We start from the raw sequence: 16,539 nt of genomic DNA, 5'->3' as shown, positions 1-16,539 counted from the left end.
AATCTCAGTGTCTTCAGCAGAAAATACCAGTCAGCAACCTTAACAAAGGCCAGAAGAAGGATTTCACTGCTGGATGTTTCTGCATAGTTGCTCTGTTATCATGAACAAAGCAAACTACATGCTAGCTGCACTGGGAGGTGTGGTCTGCCAGTCCAGGGGAATTTATCGTTCCCTTGTCAGGCGAGGCCATAGCTGGGATACCAGGGTCCTGTTCAAGTGGGATGTTGAAATCCTGCTCCATTAGCGGGTTGTTGAAACAGCCAAGAACGAGTGCATTTGTGAAAATGAGTTTTGCGGGAGTTCTGCACCTACAGCCTGGTGAGGAGGTGCTCAGGGGCATCTAATTGCAGCCTACAACTGTTTGCAGGAGATGAGCCATAATAATGAGGACGATGGAGCCGTATTCCTCATTGGAGTGGATCACAGAGCAGGAGGAGACGGCTGAAAAGCAGCTTGCCAGGCAGGGGCAGGTCAGGAGTAACGTACTCGGCGGCGGCTGGGCAGGGCAGCACCGGGCAGCACGGCGGGCAGTAAATCTTCCCCCCCTTGCCGGCTTTCGACAGACCAGGCAGAGCCGCAGCAGGCTGGTGCTCATGCCAGCGGCAACCCAGCTCCAAGCGTGACACGGGCCTGGGCGGCCCCAGAGGCCGCGTCCAACCGGCCCAGCCTCCGCGGCCCGGGCAGCGCCTTGGACAACCACCAAGCAAACGGCGCACAGTAACACACCGTCTCAGCCCTGCGCCCTCCCTCGGGCGCGGGCGGACGAGGTGGTGCCCCGGCGAAAGGGCCGGTCTGCGGCGAGGGGGGCGGAGGCGGGGCGGCCCCGGGCCGGAACAGCGGCGGGAGGCACCGCCCCAAGATGGCGGAGTACGTGCAAGTGCTGAAGCGGGCCCTGAAGCACCTCGGCGGCCACGGCGGCGTCCGCGGCGCCCTGTGGCAGCTGCTGAGGTAACGGGGCGCCCGGCGCGCCCGGCGCAGGTGACGGCGGGCTCTCCGCTCCCGCCTCGCCGCTCCGCGGGGTCACCTTGGCCGGTCCCGGTCAGGCGGGCGGGTCGCGGGTCCCTGCCGCGGCACGGAGCGGGGTTGGCGGGGTCGAGGGGGACGACACGGGGCGGCCGCGGGCTGACCGGGGTGGTCAGCGGGCTCTGCGGGTTCTGCCCGCCGCCGGGCGGTGTGCGGTGCCGGGCCAGGCCTCGGCAGGAGGCCGCTCCGTGCAGCCCTCCGTGCGCGCCCCCGGCGAGCGGGTCCTGCGGTCAGAGCGTTCCTCGGGCCGGCTCTGCCGGCTGTCTTCTCTTCTTCGGGCGTTTCAGTGGGTTTCCCGATGCTGAGCTGTCAGTAGTGCCCAGGCAGGTTTTCCCGGTGTCCAGCCTCAGTCCTTCTCAGTGGTGTTGCCACAGCCGTGCCCGCCGTGGCGACGCGCAGCTCTGCGCCAGCCGCCTCGTTGGGCCCCGCGAACCGCCATCCCTCTGGCCTGCGGCTCTTGGCTCTGGACCATCTCAGGCTGGCGGCAGCTTCCCTACGCTGTCCGGTGTGCAAACCCGAAAGCCATGCTTCTGCTGAAATCCTGCGGGGTAAAGCAGAGGATTAATTCTTCTGCCTTCCCGGCTGTAACTCTTTAACAGTTCAACCCGTGCGTCTCCCTCTTCGGTGGTGGTTTGTCGCCATTGACCTGTGCTCAGCTTTAGATGTCCTCTCGCCCCAGTGGTGTGTTCTGCAGAACTAGTTGCAGCCTTTGTTCCCAGTTGTGGCTGTGTACTCGGTTCCCCAAGCACAAACCTTGCACTCGTCCACATTAAACTTTCTCCTGTTTTGTGATGAGTCCCCCACTCACAACTCATCTGTACCTTGTGAAGAGTATTTTGGATTGTGATGCGGTGTACTTGGAAGTCCTCTCAAATAGGAGGAGCTGCAGATTTACTAAGGTGCTCTTTTTCATTCAGATCCTTGATGAAGTGTAGGGTGGATGTCTGAATGGTAAATGACCCAAATTTGGCAATGTCAGCAACTTGTGTTACCTTTGTAGCTGGTCTTGGAAAAGTTAGGTTCAGTGAATGTTGTCGGCCTGACCACGTAGCCAAAAAGCCTTTTTTTTTAAGAGTAGGGAAGTCAGGAGTATGGAATAGGGAGGATTCGCAAAGGTAAAGTTCCTGCTGTATATCAAGGGTTCTCTTACGCTAGAATAAACAAGCCAAGCTTCTTGAGCCTTCTTGAAGACTTTTTTCCAGTCATCATAATAGCCCTTTCTCTGTTATTTCCTGTAGTTTAAATTGATATGTTTTGAACAATTAAACATAACATATTACACAGTTGCTGATCAGGCCTCATCAGTATTTTCATACAGTGGCTGTAGTGCTTGCTTTGTTCACTGAAGACAGCTTGGTTCACCTGGGACATCCTAGGATTAGCTTGTCTTTTCCCCATGTGTCAGTTGGCAGCTTATTATTGCCTGGTGACATCCGAATGTTTTCCTTGTGATTACGCACACAGTGCTTCAGATCTTATTAGTCTCCAGGTGCATCACCTTGTGCTATGACCATCATACTACTGAATTTCATTCTGGTGGTATCTCTCCAGCCCTGAAAATGGTACAGAACTCCTGTACAATAACGTGACCTTTTACTGTATGGTAATACCATAATCTGCCAGACCCCTGTGCTTTTTGGGGGTGGGGTTTCTGTTTTGGTTTTGGAACCCTGTGAAGTATTAAATATCAACATGAATGTTCTTTGTGGAACTTCACTAGTAACCTTCCATCAACTCTATATTTCTTCTTTCAGCTGAGCATGTTGTCTTCTTCCTGTCAGTATTGCTCCCTTTGCAGTTATTATGCCATTTTAAATTATTTTCTCATTTGTTTTGTGGCACAGTATCTTATGCTTTTCTAAAGTCAGCTTGGCCTTTGGGAAGTCTCAACTTTGTCTTTGTGTTCCAACTACCTGTGGTGACAGGAGACTTCTGGCTTTTCTGTCTCCACTGTAGAAAGCAGCTCAGGTAGACCATCCTCTTGCAAAATTTTTTAGAGGGAAATTTCAAGCTGTTAAACAGTAGAAGGTAAGATAATGTATGATTTCCTCGGCTAGTATTTTATTATTATTTTCTGTCAGCCCCCCCCCCCGAAGTTGTTTGCTTTGTTTCCCTTCTGAAGCTGTAGCTACTACACTGGCAGTGCACAAGAAGAAACAGAGCTTCGGAAATAGTGTAGAAGAGTTTGTGTATTAGGTTTCACCTGAGTGCCCCTTGGGAAGCACATCTTAATGACTGTCTTGTCAGAGAGCTGTTGTGAGTCGAAGATCATAGGCTGTGTTGACACCTTTCTACTACACAGAAAAAGGGAGCAAGGTTGGAGGCTGTGTTCTCCTTTTTCTTTCAGAAGACTAAAGTTGGAAGAGAGGTGTGCTAGGTGGAGCATCACACCTGATCCTCATGACCATGCGAGTGACAAACATAGCCACTGCCTCCCCTTTGCTTTTCAAGCCATTGAATCCTGTGTCCCAGCTCAAGGAATAGACTTGGTGCTCACAGGAAGAGTAATCAAGATGTATCTTTCTTGCAACAATTGGTGTGTTTAAGAAGTAACTACTGGTAACTTGGAAAAATAACTTACCCAAGTCAGGAGACTCCTTCTCTGCAAGGGTTTTATTCTGAATTTCCCTACTTTTCTCTATGTGCTTCCCGCAAAGGAGGCTGGAACAGGTTTTATGCAGTAGAAGTCAAATTATTAAGAACCTATGTGCCTGAAAACGTCCTCCTTACTCAAGACTTAGTGAAATTGGCTGGAAAATTTCCTCTGGAAGCTGTAAATATGCCTTAGTGTTTGATGTCAGTATTCCTGGCATGAAGTCAGAACAAGGGCATAAGAACGCTTAGAAGAAAGGGAGGGGAAGAAGGAAGGGAGAGCAGCAGTGAGATGCCTCTTTTTCTGAAGCTGGGAGCTCGGGCTTGAATGTGTGAGCCAGAGATCTTCGAGTATTTCTTTCGCAGAGGAAAGCTGCAGCAGAGAGTCTTTCTGCCTGGGACCACAGAGGTTTGAAATGAGTACTTGGAGCGATTATTGCTTTCATGCACCCTGGGAGAAAAGACAAAAAAAACCCCACTTTATCTGTAGTTTCCCAACTAAGGAAGCATGCATCTGCACGTCCCTTCTGTTACTCAGGACTGAGTTGAGTGTGCGTATAATACTACAAACTACTAAAACCTTTGGGAGTAAACTTTTTCTTATGTAATTCTGGTTGAGATAAATATCAGTAAAAAGGAAAGCAAAGATGCATATCTAGGGGGAAAAGAACACTTCAGTAATTTTAAGGTTTTAACAATAGAATGTAAATCATAGGTTGGGTTTAATTATTGATGTGTACAGTAATGTTAAAATGTGTTCTGTATAAAGAGGTGAAACTGGTATATATCTTACCTGGGCCAATGTAAGTCTTCTGGAGCAGCAGGGTAAATGCTTGCATCTTTCAGTTACACAAAAGCTAGAAAGTGATGATTGTAACTTAAGAGTTTAGCATGCATTTCCTTGGCAAGCAGCTACAATAGCTTAAAACATTATTCTTCTCCTGGAGGTTAGTGCCTGCGCAGAGGAGTGAGATCTCTTAAGTTGCTTTGGTGCTGACCCCTTTCCATGGCAATTCAAGCTGAAATGGTACTAACAAATAGTTGAGAAGGATGGTAATGTCTTAGTGAACTAGTGAATTAACATGTGGCTCTGGGACTCCCTTTCGCAGTATTTAAGGTTTTGTGGATGTTAAATTGTGCAATATTGCAGTTGCTTTATCTCCCACTTTAAAGAGCTTTCAAATAAATTATAGCCCCCCCAAAGCCTTTTTGTATGACTTGTGTTATCCTGTCAGTGGGGCACACAGTAAAGGCATGCTGACGTTGGTTGCAGGAATTGGTGATAATGCTTTGCAATCCTTAAGCTTGAATAGTTCTTTTAAATAGCTTTATATAGATGTGATTAAGAGTTTTCACTACAGATTTTTACCAACCCCTAAGAAACCTCTGTCGCAGCTTCATTCTAAGAAGATGTCAATTGAACCTGTTGTTTTGGGAATTCACAGGGTCAATGATTTGAAGACTGGTACGCTGATAGGAACTGACAAATACGGAAACAAGTACTATGAAGACAAAAGAAACTTCTTTGGTAAGTGTGCTTATGTGAACACCTCCTGACTGACTGTCTGACTTTGTATTGATTGCATGATTTCTGCTGGTGAAATAGAACTTGTCTGACCAACTTTCTTGCGCTTGACTTGCGTGAGGCTTAGAGGGGCTTAGGGGGCTCGTAGAAATGCCTTGACATCCTTTGCCTCTCCTACTGCTTCCCTCAATTCATTTGCAAACATATTCAATCTGACTTAATAAATATGGGATAAATCTAAGCCAGTCAGATGCTTTCCATACAGGTATGCCTATGTGATAATGTGATTGAGAGCTGAGTTTGGTCCTTCACCTAAAAACTGGTAGCTTAATGGGGTGGGAGGCCGGGGAGAGCACTGTCTTTAAAACTGCCTTACAGCTGTAGGTACTTATATGGTCACTTTAAGGCAGAGAAACACAGGTTAGGTTACACTTCCTATTACCTTAAGTAATAGGATTTTAAATAACATTTGTAAAGCACTTAAGGAGGTAGCACCTAAAACAATGAAGGTGATACATAAGCAATTGATACACAGTAGGTTAGGCCAAGCTCTGCCTACTGTAGGGTAACTTGTAGGGTACCTGGGGAAAGCAGAGTCACTGGTGAACGCCACTCGGTAGTTTTATATGTGTGAAACTTAGTCTAATCTTAGGTTGCTAATGACAATGTCCTTTTGGAAAAGACTTCTCCTAATGGCAGGATGGGGGACACAACCAAATCTGTTTCTCTGCCTGAAAATTTTGTCAGTACGGGCTTCCTTGTGAAAGCGTTAGATTCAGCCATATAAAAATACAGTAAGAGCAGAAATACAGGAGACTTGGAAAAATAAAAGCTATACTGACTTTGAAATAAGTGCCCATAATGGTAGATACTTTTAGTCAAAAAACTTTTCCTTATGTTTTCGTGAATTCTCCCTTTTATGAAAATAGGGATGTTTTTTGAGCTAATACAATATTTCTCTTTGTTTATTTAAGGTCGACACAGATGGGTTGTCTATACTCATGAAATGAATGGAAAAGATACGTTTTGGGAAGTTGATGGAAGTATGGTGCCTCCTGAATGGTAAACCATTTAGCTTAATAATGTGGACAGATAAGAGTTGTGTAATTGGCTGTATATTTTCTTGTATTACAAAGCCGAAGGTTAAAAAAAACCACAATAATTTTATGGTAATGAAGTTTTCTTGGATGCAGCTATCTTATAGATGCCCAGAAGATTTCTGACTGATTACTTTTAATTTTGAACTGTATTTATAATGTTATATTGCTCACTGTCCTCATAGTCTTGGAATAAGAAAAGCATTTTGCCAGCCAGATTGAGCAGGTCAAGCCAGTATTCCAATTTTCCTTATTATTTGTGATTCCATCTTAGTGGTTTGGCAAAGCCTACATTAGCATTGAGCAGCCAGAGGTAGAAAAAATATTTTTATCATAGAATCGTCTGGTTGGCAGAGACCTTCAAGATCATCGAGTCCAACCATTCACCCTGCACTGTCAGGGTCCCTAAACCATATTGCACAACACCAAATCTACACGGTTTCTAGACAAGAACTCAAAGAACATGAGGCAATGATGAAACAACATTCCTTAATCCACAGCCATTAACAGCATAATTAATTGTCTCAGTTGGTACACAGTGATACTCTACAAGGTGATGAACAGCAAAGGGCCGTTACATTGACCGCTACTTGACTGTAATTTTTCCTAAGGTTCGATTTTCTGTTCATGCATTTCAGTAATAATTCTGTACAACCTTGAATTTCAGTCTCTGGCCACACAGCTATTAATACTTTTTTGATCTTCCTAAATAACTCAGGAAAAACACACACCAAATAAAATAACAGTGTATGCTAGCAAAAACAATCTCTACCTGATCCTTGAGGAATATGAATAGCATTTCAGATATAAAACAATATAGGTGATATGAAATAAGAGCTGCTTGGTGTACTGAACATCAGCGAACGCTGGTTTTTATTCTTCCTGTGATAGATGCTCTGCACCAAGGCTGAGATTGATTGTCTAAACTCCTCAATTATGACTCTCAGAACATTTGAGAAACATGTGGGTGGACTGTATAGGTAGTCAATTTTGTTTCAAATTCTCCCAGCTGTAAAATTATACTTAATGCAGTTACTGGTTTTTTTTCTGTCTTCTTCAGTGAGAGTTTAATGGCAGTGTTTTTTTGAAGTGACATCAGAATCTCCAAATCTAGCATGTTCCTGCCAGTGCGGGGCTGTTCCTTGTTATCTGTGCAATAACTGTTGTTTGGTCCTAGTTTTTATCCTTTCACTATTAGACTGTGTTGGTTTTCAAAATTTTCCTTATTTTGAGGCATGTTTTTTGTTGTTTGGTTTTTTCTTTGCTCAGACTTGTGCATCATTTATTGTGTCCTTACAAACCTCGATAAAAGGTTTCTTCCTGAGTATCAAAGTGATATTTCTAGGATCAAGTCGCTTGTTTAGATCACATAAATTAGTGAGGTAGAAAAATTTGGTTTCATATAGATGTGGAAAAAATTGCCCTAGAAACAACAGTAAATGTTTCATTATTTTCAAGACTACTCAGTGCAATGGGGTACAAAAGAGTAAACAGTCCTGTGTGCTAAGGTATTTTTGTGAGGAAACTTAGTTGTGCAGTACTATTCAGTTTTTCATTTGTTTTGGTTTTTTTTTTCTTGCTGATAAACTTCTACATCCTGTGGCATCCTTAGATGTTTATTCTTATATAGGAATCCTATCTTTGTGACCCATCCAAATCACTGACCTGTAATCCTATACTGTTTAAATACATCTTTAAAAATAGAAGTATTTTGACTGGGAATAAATGCTGCCTTTAAGACTCTATTTTTTTTTTCATCTGATGCTATACTGTCTTAAATTTTTAACATGACATAGACATCTGAATTAAGACTTAATATATTGTACAAGTTACTGTCGATGTAACACTGAGGTCATGCAACTACATAGGAAACAATTGGGGTTTTTTGAACCAGAAATTTGTTGGAAATAAACAGAGAAATTCATTTGGTCCATAATTGTTGTGGTTTAACCTGGCTGGTAACTAAATGCCACAAAGCCGCTTGCTCACCCTCCCCCACCTCCAGGGGATGGCGAAGAGAATTAAAGGGTAAAAGAGAAGAAAACTTGTGGGTTGAGATCAGAACAATTCACTAATAACAATAATATATGAATATATGTATATATATTTAAAATGATGATATTAGATACAAACAAGTGATGCACAGTATGATTGCTCATCACCTAGCGACCAATGCCTGTCTGGTCCCAATTCTGAAACAGATAAGTCCTGACACCGCAATCCTGGATGAGTGAGAGGCCCGGAAAGAGAATGAGAAAGAGACAGCACTCCAAGAGTCTGAGAATGAGAGCCGCTGGAAGAGCAAAAGCCCTTCTTTCCAGTCAACCCTCATCTGTATACTGGGCATGACGTTGTACGATATGGAATACTCCATTGGCCAATTTGGCCCTCAAGCCTACGTCTAAGTTCGAATCGTAAGGGGAGTTGTGGACCCTTTGTCCTGGCCTTGCTCCACCCCAGCCTGTTGTGTTCCTGCGCACTGGCAAAAACAGGGCCAGCTGAAAAGTTCTTGGTGTCTCAGTACCAACTACAAACGTCAGTGTGTTATCAACATTCTTCTCATAGCCAATCCCAGGCTAAAACCAAAACACAGAGCTCTTCTAGCAGCTAAAAAGAACAACTAACTCTGTCCCAGTCAAAACCAGGAGAATAGTATAATAGTATCTGTGCTATCAGTTGTAAAAAATGTTTATTTCTTAAAGCACTAGCCCTCCCTTCAACAGAGGGAAAGTTGAGACAAGTTTTTCGTCCTTGGGTCGACTGGGAAGTATATAAAGTACCATTGTAACATCTGGGATGTGATGTGAATACTTCTAAACACTGATTTTCGACTCCAGCTTTTAGTTAATTCATCTCAGTAGAGGATTTTGTGGGTATGTTGCTGTTCCACCCTCTGCAGGTGGAAGCAGGTATTACTACATTGTTTATGCTTGGCTTACTTTCACCAAAAATATTTTGCACCTGTCATGCCTAAAGATGACACTTTCAAAAAAATCAAGGTTAAAGACCAGGGCTAACCTACCTAGAGATTTCAGATATTCTTTTTTTTAATAGTAATGCTAACTAGTTTGTAATGGTTTTGTAGTACTCTGATGAAAATTACACTACTGAGTATCCTACTGGTTACACTGTTTTCTTGAGCAGTACAGAGAACACTAGCAGATGTGCAAAGTAGAATTTTGTGGTCAGTCGTGTGCCTTCAGGGTTGTGGAATACGAATGATTGTTGAAATACAGTGAGGTGGACCTCAGATTCCATGCACGGTGAATTGGAAAAAAGCATTTTGGTATATTGAAAAGTTCTGAAAACAATTGTCTGGAAAAAATAAAATAGGAATTCATGCAGCTACTCTTTATCTTCTGTCAGACATTGTAGAAAAGGAAAAAGTAGCAAGGAAAAACATCTCGTATGTAATAACATATTGTAGTACCATTTTTTTAGGAACTCCAGAATATTTTGAGTATTCTGAAATAATTGGCGTAATGTCTTTTGACAACGGATGTACTGAAATCACAGTCTGAAGGAAATCAAAAGAGTTGTTTTGACATACATCTACTATACAGGGAATTGAGACTGTTGCTTTTTTAAAATGTTGCCACACCAGAATGTGTAGGCTTGTGGTTTATTCTGATATAGTTGTGTTATTTAACCTCTTTGTTACTCGGGGTTTTCTTTTCTTTTCTTATCTTCCAAATCAAGATGATGGTATCTACTTTGTTGGAGACAAGTTTTTTGCTTTGTTTTTAATTCCTTCAGTACTTGCATTGGGAATAATTAGTATTAATCTTGTAATGCTCTACAACATAATGGACACTTTTTTTTTTTCCTACGTGAAGACATCTTTTACACTGTTAGGCAGTTAAGAAAGCCAAAATACTTGTTTTGTCTCCTACTGTTCAGAGCATGTTGTTTGCTGGATATTACTGCTTCCAGTTTTGAACACACTGATCGGATGTGCTCTGGGAACATATCCTATGACAAAAGTTAAATCTGCTTGTATCAGTGCCCGTATGCACTCTGTTTAGCGTTCAATCTCTTGCAGAAGAGAAAGGCATAGTCCATCTTCCGGAGACAGATGGGTACAATAGGAAGCAGTAAGTTTAAATTACAGAGTAAATGATACAGATTGGACATTGCTATCCCTACTACTAAAAAATTCTACTCATCTTCACTGGCATTAACTTGGTTTGGGAAGATGAGGAAGCCAGTATTACAGCAACTCCATAACAAGTTAAGCAGGTGTCTGCTGGGAGTGACGTGGATGTAGCTGATAATTCCTTGGGTCTAAAGCATATCCAGAGTGTCTAAATTCCTTCCAGACTTGTATTTCTAGAGTCTTTGATCCTCACATCTAAGGGTTTGTCAGTTATTTCCACTGAAACAAGGTGAGGGGATAACACTGAGTATCTCACTGTCCTTAATCTGTTTGAGATCAGAGGAGAGAGTAGCGTTTTTTTCCCCAAAAAATTTCCTGTGTCAGTATCTTGATTTTCAGGTTATGTTCACATCTCACGCAAAAGTTCCCTGTGTGTCTGCTTATTCCTGCCATGGGCTCCTATTTGCTCTGCAGTGATCAGGATACTCCTGTAGCTGAAATCTGGAAGAGCCCAAGTTTGCATTTGAAGGATTCTGGGAGGTTCAGGTTGAGCCCACTGAGGGGGGCAACTTGGAACCTGATTTTCCACTTTCAACTGAGTTATGCTTTGTAGTAAGGCTTCCTTTTGAGAGTGCATAAAGTCCGTGCAAGTCAAGGCCTGACATCCTGCTGGGTGCCAGAGGTGTGCCTCTCTTGCTTCACATTCAAAGCCTGTCGTGGCTGTCCACACACTGTTCGTTTACCATTTATCTGTTTTAATGTAATTTGGTTTGTTTGGGTCAAATACTTTGGAAAAACAAATTGACAACTGGTTTATGTATACAAACTAGTTTAAAATAATTTTTTCTTTCGATATCTTGTGTCCCGTGGGGAAAGAAGAGCTATAATTTCATAATAGTTTTCTCCTTTTGCAGGGACACTTCCTTTTGCCAGCATTGTCCTTTGTATGTGCAATGTTTGTCCTGTATTTCAATGTTTATTTCCTTATGGTGCAAATCTGACATGTTTCGAAGGAGCGTTGGGATTGTTAACTTCATACAGTGAAATATTTCAAATTTAACTTCAATTTAATAGTCTATATCCTCTTTGTTAGTTGGTTTGACAACTGAAGGAGGGAGAAATGTAGCATCTCTGACTTAATGCCAACCTACTAAGAAATGTGCTCTTCTCCTGTAAAACTGCTGCTTCTCCAGTCTGCCTATGGGGGAAAACAAAACAGAAAGATTGAACTGAAAAGGAATGGGAGACTAAAATTTCTGTCCTTTCAGTAGCTTCACAATAAATTCTTAAGTTTTATAACTAGATTAAATACTGGTGTTTTCAGGTAAATGGGATGCTCTCTCATTACTATACAATGGTGTCTTACTGTAGCTTGCATGAGAAAGTTATCTCCCATGTGTACACAAATAAAAACGTGTTTCTTGTCCCTTTTTCCTTCTCTTCCCATATGTAGACCTAGAATAATAAGTGAATACTATCTTTAAAACAAAAAAAGCTTATTTTTATCCTAGTCAAAGTTAAATCTCTGATTTCTTGTTCACTTAAAGTACTTGGGAAAGCACAGAAATACTTTTTGTCCTTTGACCATAACACACATCTTCACGTCTCTTTTGTCATATTGCAATGTGGTTAACTTGTTGAAAAAAACTGGATGCTAGCAAGTTGGCAAACATCCTGAACTTACGTAGTCCGTGCCTGAACCTTGCAGATGCACATATGGTAGTAGCTACGGAGTTTGTGTAGCATCGGTTCTTGTTTGACAGCTTGTACGTCATATAATTGGCTCTGGTCCCTTGTAGCTTCAGTTTGAAATCTCCTTGCTTTTAAATATTTGTCTGACTTGGGAGAAAATGCTACACAGTCTTGAGAGCAGCTGAAGATCCTTTGAGGTGTCTTTCCTCTCTTTACCCAAGTAAAAGTCCAGAGGCTTTGCTAGCCTCCGTGAGCTTGGTAGTGACTCTGCTCTGTGATTCAGGAAGCTGCTTCACCCTCTTCAGAGCTTGTGCTGTCCTCCTGATTTTCTTTGTTCTGTGTAAGTTGTCTGCTTCTTTGTAGGTTTTAAGTCATTAATTGCTTTTGAATCCTGTTTTTCCATGCCTGGATTTATAGGCAGAGTTTGTATAGAAGTCTGGCCATCTGCAAGACGTCAAATCTCTTTATTCATGCTGTTCAATCTAGTGCATGAAAAGCTTTTCTTGAGCATCTGGGAGTAGAGTCTATGAGACATCAGGGCTTCAAAGGACTCTTTGAGGGAGGTTGTCAAGGGGAAGGTCTTCCCAAAATAAACTTTTCAAATTTTACATATTCTGCATAAGTGGAGAGTGGGAGCTTTTGTTTGAGAACAGACTCTGCAAATCAAAGTGCTTTTTTAAGTCACATGTTGGGCTTCTAAGGGGAATCTGTTGTGACCAGGCTTAAGCTCTGAAACTCTTAAAGTACTGAATTAGTGGATGGAGTTCTAAACAAACTTTTGAAATCTCTTCAGGTATTTCAGTACCTGTGACTGTACTGACATGTCTCGTAGGTGAGCAATTTTATTTCTGCTTTCCATTGAGACAATGGGTTAAAGGATTGGTTTTGCTGATCTGTTTAAATTTGAGCCTGATTTCATATTGATGTTATAGAACTTCAGCAAATCCTGAAAGCAAATATATTAATTACTAAATATACAAATACATTAATTATTATTTTAAAAGACTTCATGGATTTAGTCTCAGAAAAGCTGCAAAACAATAGTTAAATGACAGAATAAAACTGTTCTGTTTTCTGCCTTCTGAGTTAAATAAGTAAATAAGTCAATATTGTGGTAATTTTACTGATGTTTCAAGGAGTGAGCGTACGACATAAGTACACTTGAAAGGAAAGAGGTGCCAGACATCATGAAAGCTTGAAATCTAGTTGATTTTAACAGAGTTCTTGTGCTCCACATGCTCCAGCCTGTCTTTCGGGGCCTTTGTAACTGCATTCTGTCTGCGAAAACAATTTTTTGTTTGTCCTCTTGATGTGCATGACTCTCAGGGGAGTGGGAGGATGGTGAGGCATGGTGACAGATGCATAAATAGGATTTTGTTTGCAAGATCCCTATCCACTATTACTGGAAGCATCACTAGGTGAAGGTGCCTGAGTTTAAGTTGCCTCTGTATGTACAATAAGGGGGTTTGAAAAGCTGAGGCTCCTCTGGAGTGATACTGCAAAGCATTTTGAAATGCAGAACTTCAGTCAATATTGGCAGAATGTATATGGACACATGGACTGTTCTTTTCCCCTTCCTCCCATGCCACAAACTTGTGTGTTTCTTTGTGTCAGCAGTGGAGAGCTGGCTTGTTGGGTGTGAGCATACAATCCCACCTCTGTCAGCTTAGCTGTTCTACAGCGTTTCTGCCAGCTTCGATGTCAGCCGTCACAGGGCAGGTGACATCTCGGGTAGTGTGAAGCTCAGTAGCAGTACACAGAATTCTAACAGATGTGAACTGGGAGAGCAAGATCACCCAGAGTGTAATGTGGCCAGGGCATTTCAGAGGCTGGTAGTACCAGGTTTAAAATCAAACAAGACCTGATCCTGTGTCCTCAGGCCACAGCATGATTAGTAGTGCTATGGGGCTGCCTCCTTCCAGACAGAAATTGTTATCCCCAATCTTCTTTTTTTAATAGAAGTAGTGGGAAATGTATACTTCAAATGATACCAGTTCTACAAAGGAGAGTGGGGGGAGGAAGAGAGGGATCCCTATCCCATCAGTGTTGTAAAGGGTCACTTCATCTGAACGTGTGTAACTTTCAGACTCGTTAAGTGGATGATTTTTCCTGTAGGAGCCCATTCTTTACCTCTAAACAAGCTTTTTCTTCTTACTTTTAAAGGATCTTATGGTTCCATCCAGTTTAGTATTCAAGCCAGTTTCCCAGCAGTCCTTAGTTCTACAAAGTGTGGCTTTTGTTTGAGGTTTTTGTTTGGTTTTTTCCTTACAGAAAATGAACATATGGCTGGCATATTTTTTTTTAAGTGAGATTTTTGTACTAAAGTTATATCCAAAGTTGTGAGGTTTTTTTCTTTTCCTGAAATTAATGTCTAGAAGCTATTTGACTGAAAAGATAATCAACCTTCTGTAGAGCTGTTCAAATTTAGGACATACTTGTCAGTCAAACACATGTATCTATTTCTCACCACTTTTACTGTGGATTTGTTTTGGTGTATCAATGAAGTGTGCCGGATTTGTTGCTAGAGGTTGAAGATGCAACTTCTAGGCTTTCTCACAACAACTGGAATAGTGATTAGCAGAAGCCGCTTTGATTCTACCTCAGAAAAAAAGTACATAAGCTTGCAAAAAAAGTCGTAACTTCATTTCTGTCATAACTGTGCATGCATACAGTATGAAGTACATGTATACTGGCAGCTGATAAAAATGTTATTCAGGTTTGAAAGTTGCTTTGGGCATTGAAATAGAAGCCGGATGAAATCAATTCAGTTGATCCCTGCTGTAGTGTTTCAGTAAATTGCCAGGGAAAATACTTTGCCGGATCATTAATGTTGTTTGCACAGGGGAGGATTGACATTTAGTTCATAGGTAAAGGATAATCACTATAATCACTTGCTAATTACCCCATTACTGATTAATACCAATCATTTTATTGTGCAGTCAGTAAACGTTTACATGATTGTTTTAGGTTAACCTGCATCATTTATCCATATCCCAAGTGGTAGCCTCATGAATGCCTTGGTATTGAAATTGTTTTCTTGCATAGTCTTCTGTTAATTAAAAAAAAATAAAAAATCCACTGCCAACAAAAACCCAGAAAACAAAACAAAACCTTGTGGTTTTGTCATTTGTGGTGCCTGCCTTCACCTGACTGGCTTGTTAATGCCATATGAACATGTAACAATGAAATACTCCATGCCCAAATACTGAGCATGCAAAGGAACAAGAAGTTCAAACACAGGTGTGCTTTCACTTGCTTGGAAGCAGAACCGTTGTTTATCAGTTATGTTTGTTTAATTTCTTTAAAACAATATCCTGTAGTCTCATTCAAAGTCATACTAGATTAAAATTAGGGTTTTTTTTCTCCCCTTAAAAAAAATAGTGTCTCTTCAGAGGAGAACCATCGGGAGTCAGGCTTGTTATAGGTCGTGTAATGTTCTTAATAACAGTATGTCTTTTTCCTCTTAAGGCATCGCTGGCTTCACTCAATGACAGATGACCCTCCAACTACTCATCCACCAGTTGCTCGTAAATTTATCTGGGAGAACCATAAATTCAATCTGAGTGGCACTCCTGGACAGTACGTACCTTACTCTACTACCCGCAAGAAGATACAAGAGTGGGTCCCACCTACAACAGCCAGCAAATAACAACAACAAAAAATGTGACTTGCCTCAGTTTTGGCTTTCAGTGTAAACTGTATTTTCACTGGTTTTGTTCAAAATAAAAGCCTCCTATAACAGCTGTAGTTTGGTTTATTGAATTGGGGGACAAGTGAAAAACACTGGGAAGAGGTAGAGGACAGAATACATGGTAAGTCTTAATCTCATCAAGATACTGGGCTTTTTGTCATACTGTCAGTGGCTCTTGTCTTCACATAAGCAGCTCTCAAACTGTTTTTAGCATGATAACCATTTCTGTGGAAGCCACTCCTCACATTTGTACCATTCGACAGAATAGAAATATAAATTTAAATACAGGATTCTCATCTTTAACCTTATCCTATTATAGTCTCTGCATGGCAACTAATGTAGTATTCTTGTACTATTTTAGGAAGACATCTCTTTAATTATTTATAAGACAAGTTAGAATAATAAAGCCAGTCAAGGAGTATAGTTTTTATTCATAAATTCTTTGTGCATGAGTATGTATGCATGCATTTCTTCCTTAGATCTGATTGAAATCTACCCTCTTTCAGTTTAAAGCCATTGTCCCTTGTCCTGTCACTACATGCCCTTGTAAAAAGTCTCTCTCCAGCTTTCTTGTAAGCCCCCATTAGGTACTGGAAGGTTGCTAGAAGGTCTCCTGGAGCCTTCTCCTCCAGGCTGAACAGCCCCAACTCTCTCAGCCTGTCTTCATAGGAGAGGTGGTCCAGCCCTCGGATCATCTTCGTGGCCCTCCTCTGGACTTGCTCCAACAGCTCAATGTCCTTCTTAAGTTGGAGGCCTCAGAGCTGAACGCAGTAGTCCAGGTGGGGTCTCATAGAAGCAGAGTAGAGGGGCAGAATCACCTCCC

At 41.9% G+C, this 16,539-nt stretch overlaps 1 protein-coding gene across 3 annotated transcripts; it reads left to right on the top strand.

Annotated features, from left to right (window-relative positions):
• Positions 1-850: 850 nt before the first annotated feature.
• Positions 851-15,766, top strand: NDUFA12 (NADH:ubiquinone oxidoreductase subunit A12). Of its 3 annotated transcripts, none has more exons than XM_086610166.1 (4): positions 851-948; positions 5,061-5,143; positions 6,115-6,202; positions 15,494-15,766. In XM_086610166.1, exons 1-4 carry the CDS (start codon positions 860-862, stop codon positions 15,672-15,674), a joined length of 441 nt encoding a protein of 146 aa, XP_086466292.1. In that variant the 5' UTR covers positions 851-859; the 3' UTR covers positions 15,675-15,766. The 3 variants fall into 3 exon arrangements, with proteins under 3 accessions (XP_086466292.1, XP_086466294.1, XP_086466293.1); XM_086610168.1 differs by having other exon boundaries at positions 854-867; XM_086610167.1 differs by lacking the exon at positions 851-948 and adding an exon at positions 3,367-3,559.
• Positions 15,767-16,539: the final 773 nt, after the last annotated feature.

Source organism: Tauraco erythrolophus, chromosome 4, assembly GCF_009769465.1.
Source record: "Tauraco erythrolophus isolate bTauEry1 chromosome 4, bTauEry1.pri, whole genome shotgun sequence".
Taxonomy (NCBI): domain Eukaryota; kingdom Metazoa; phylum Chordata; class Aves; order Musophagiformes; family Musophagidae; genus Tauraco; species Tauraco erythrolophus.
The sequence above is the reverse complement of the archived record's forward strand: the minus strand, read 5'-3'. Positions and strand labels throughout refer to the sequence as shown.

Excerpts from the sequence above, each read along its gene's own strand:
- NDUFA12 (XM_086610166.1), top strand. The coding sequence starts at position 860 with ATGGCGGAGTACGTGCAAGTGCTGAAGCGGGCCCTGAAGCACCTCGGC. Across the intron at positions 949-5,060 it reads GCCCTGTGGCAGCTGCTGAG|GGTCAATGATTTGAAGACTG; the intron begins GTAACGGGGCGC and ends GGGAATTCACAG. Across the intron at positions 5,144-6,114 it reads AGACAAAAGAAACTTCTTTG|GTCGACACAGATGGGTTGTC; the intron begins GTAAGTGTGCTT and ends TGTTTATTTAAG.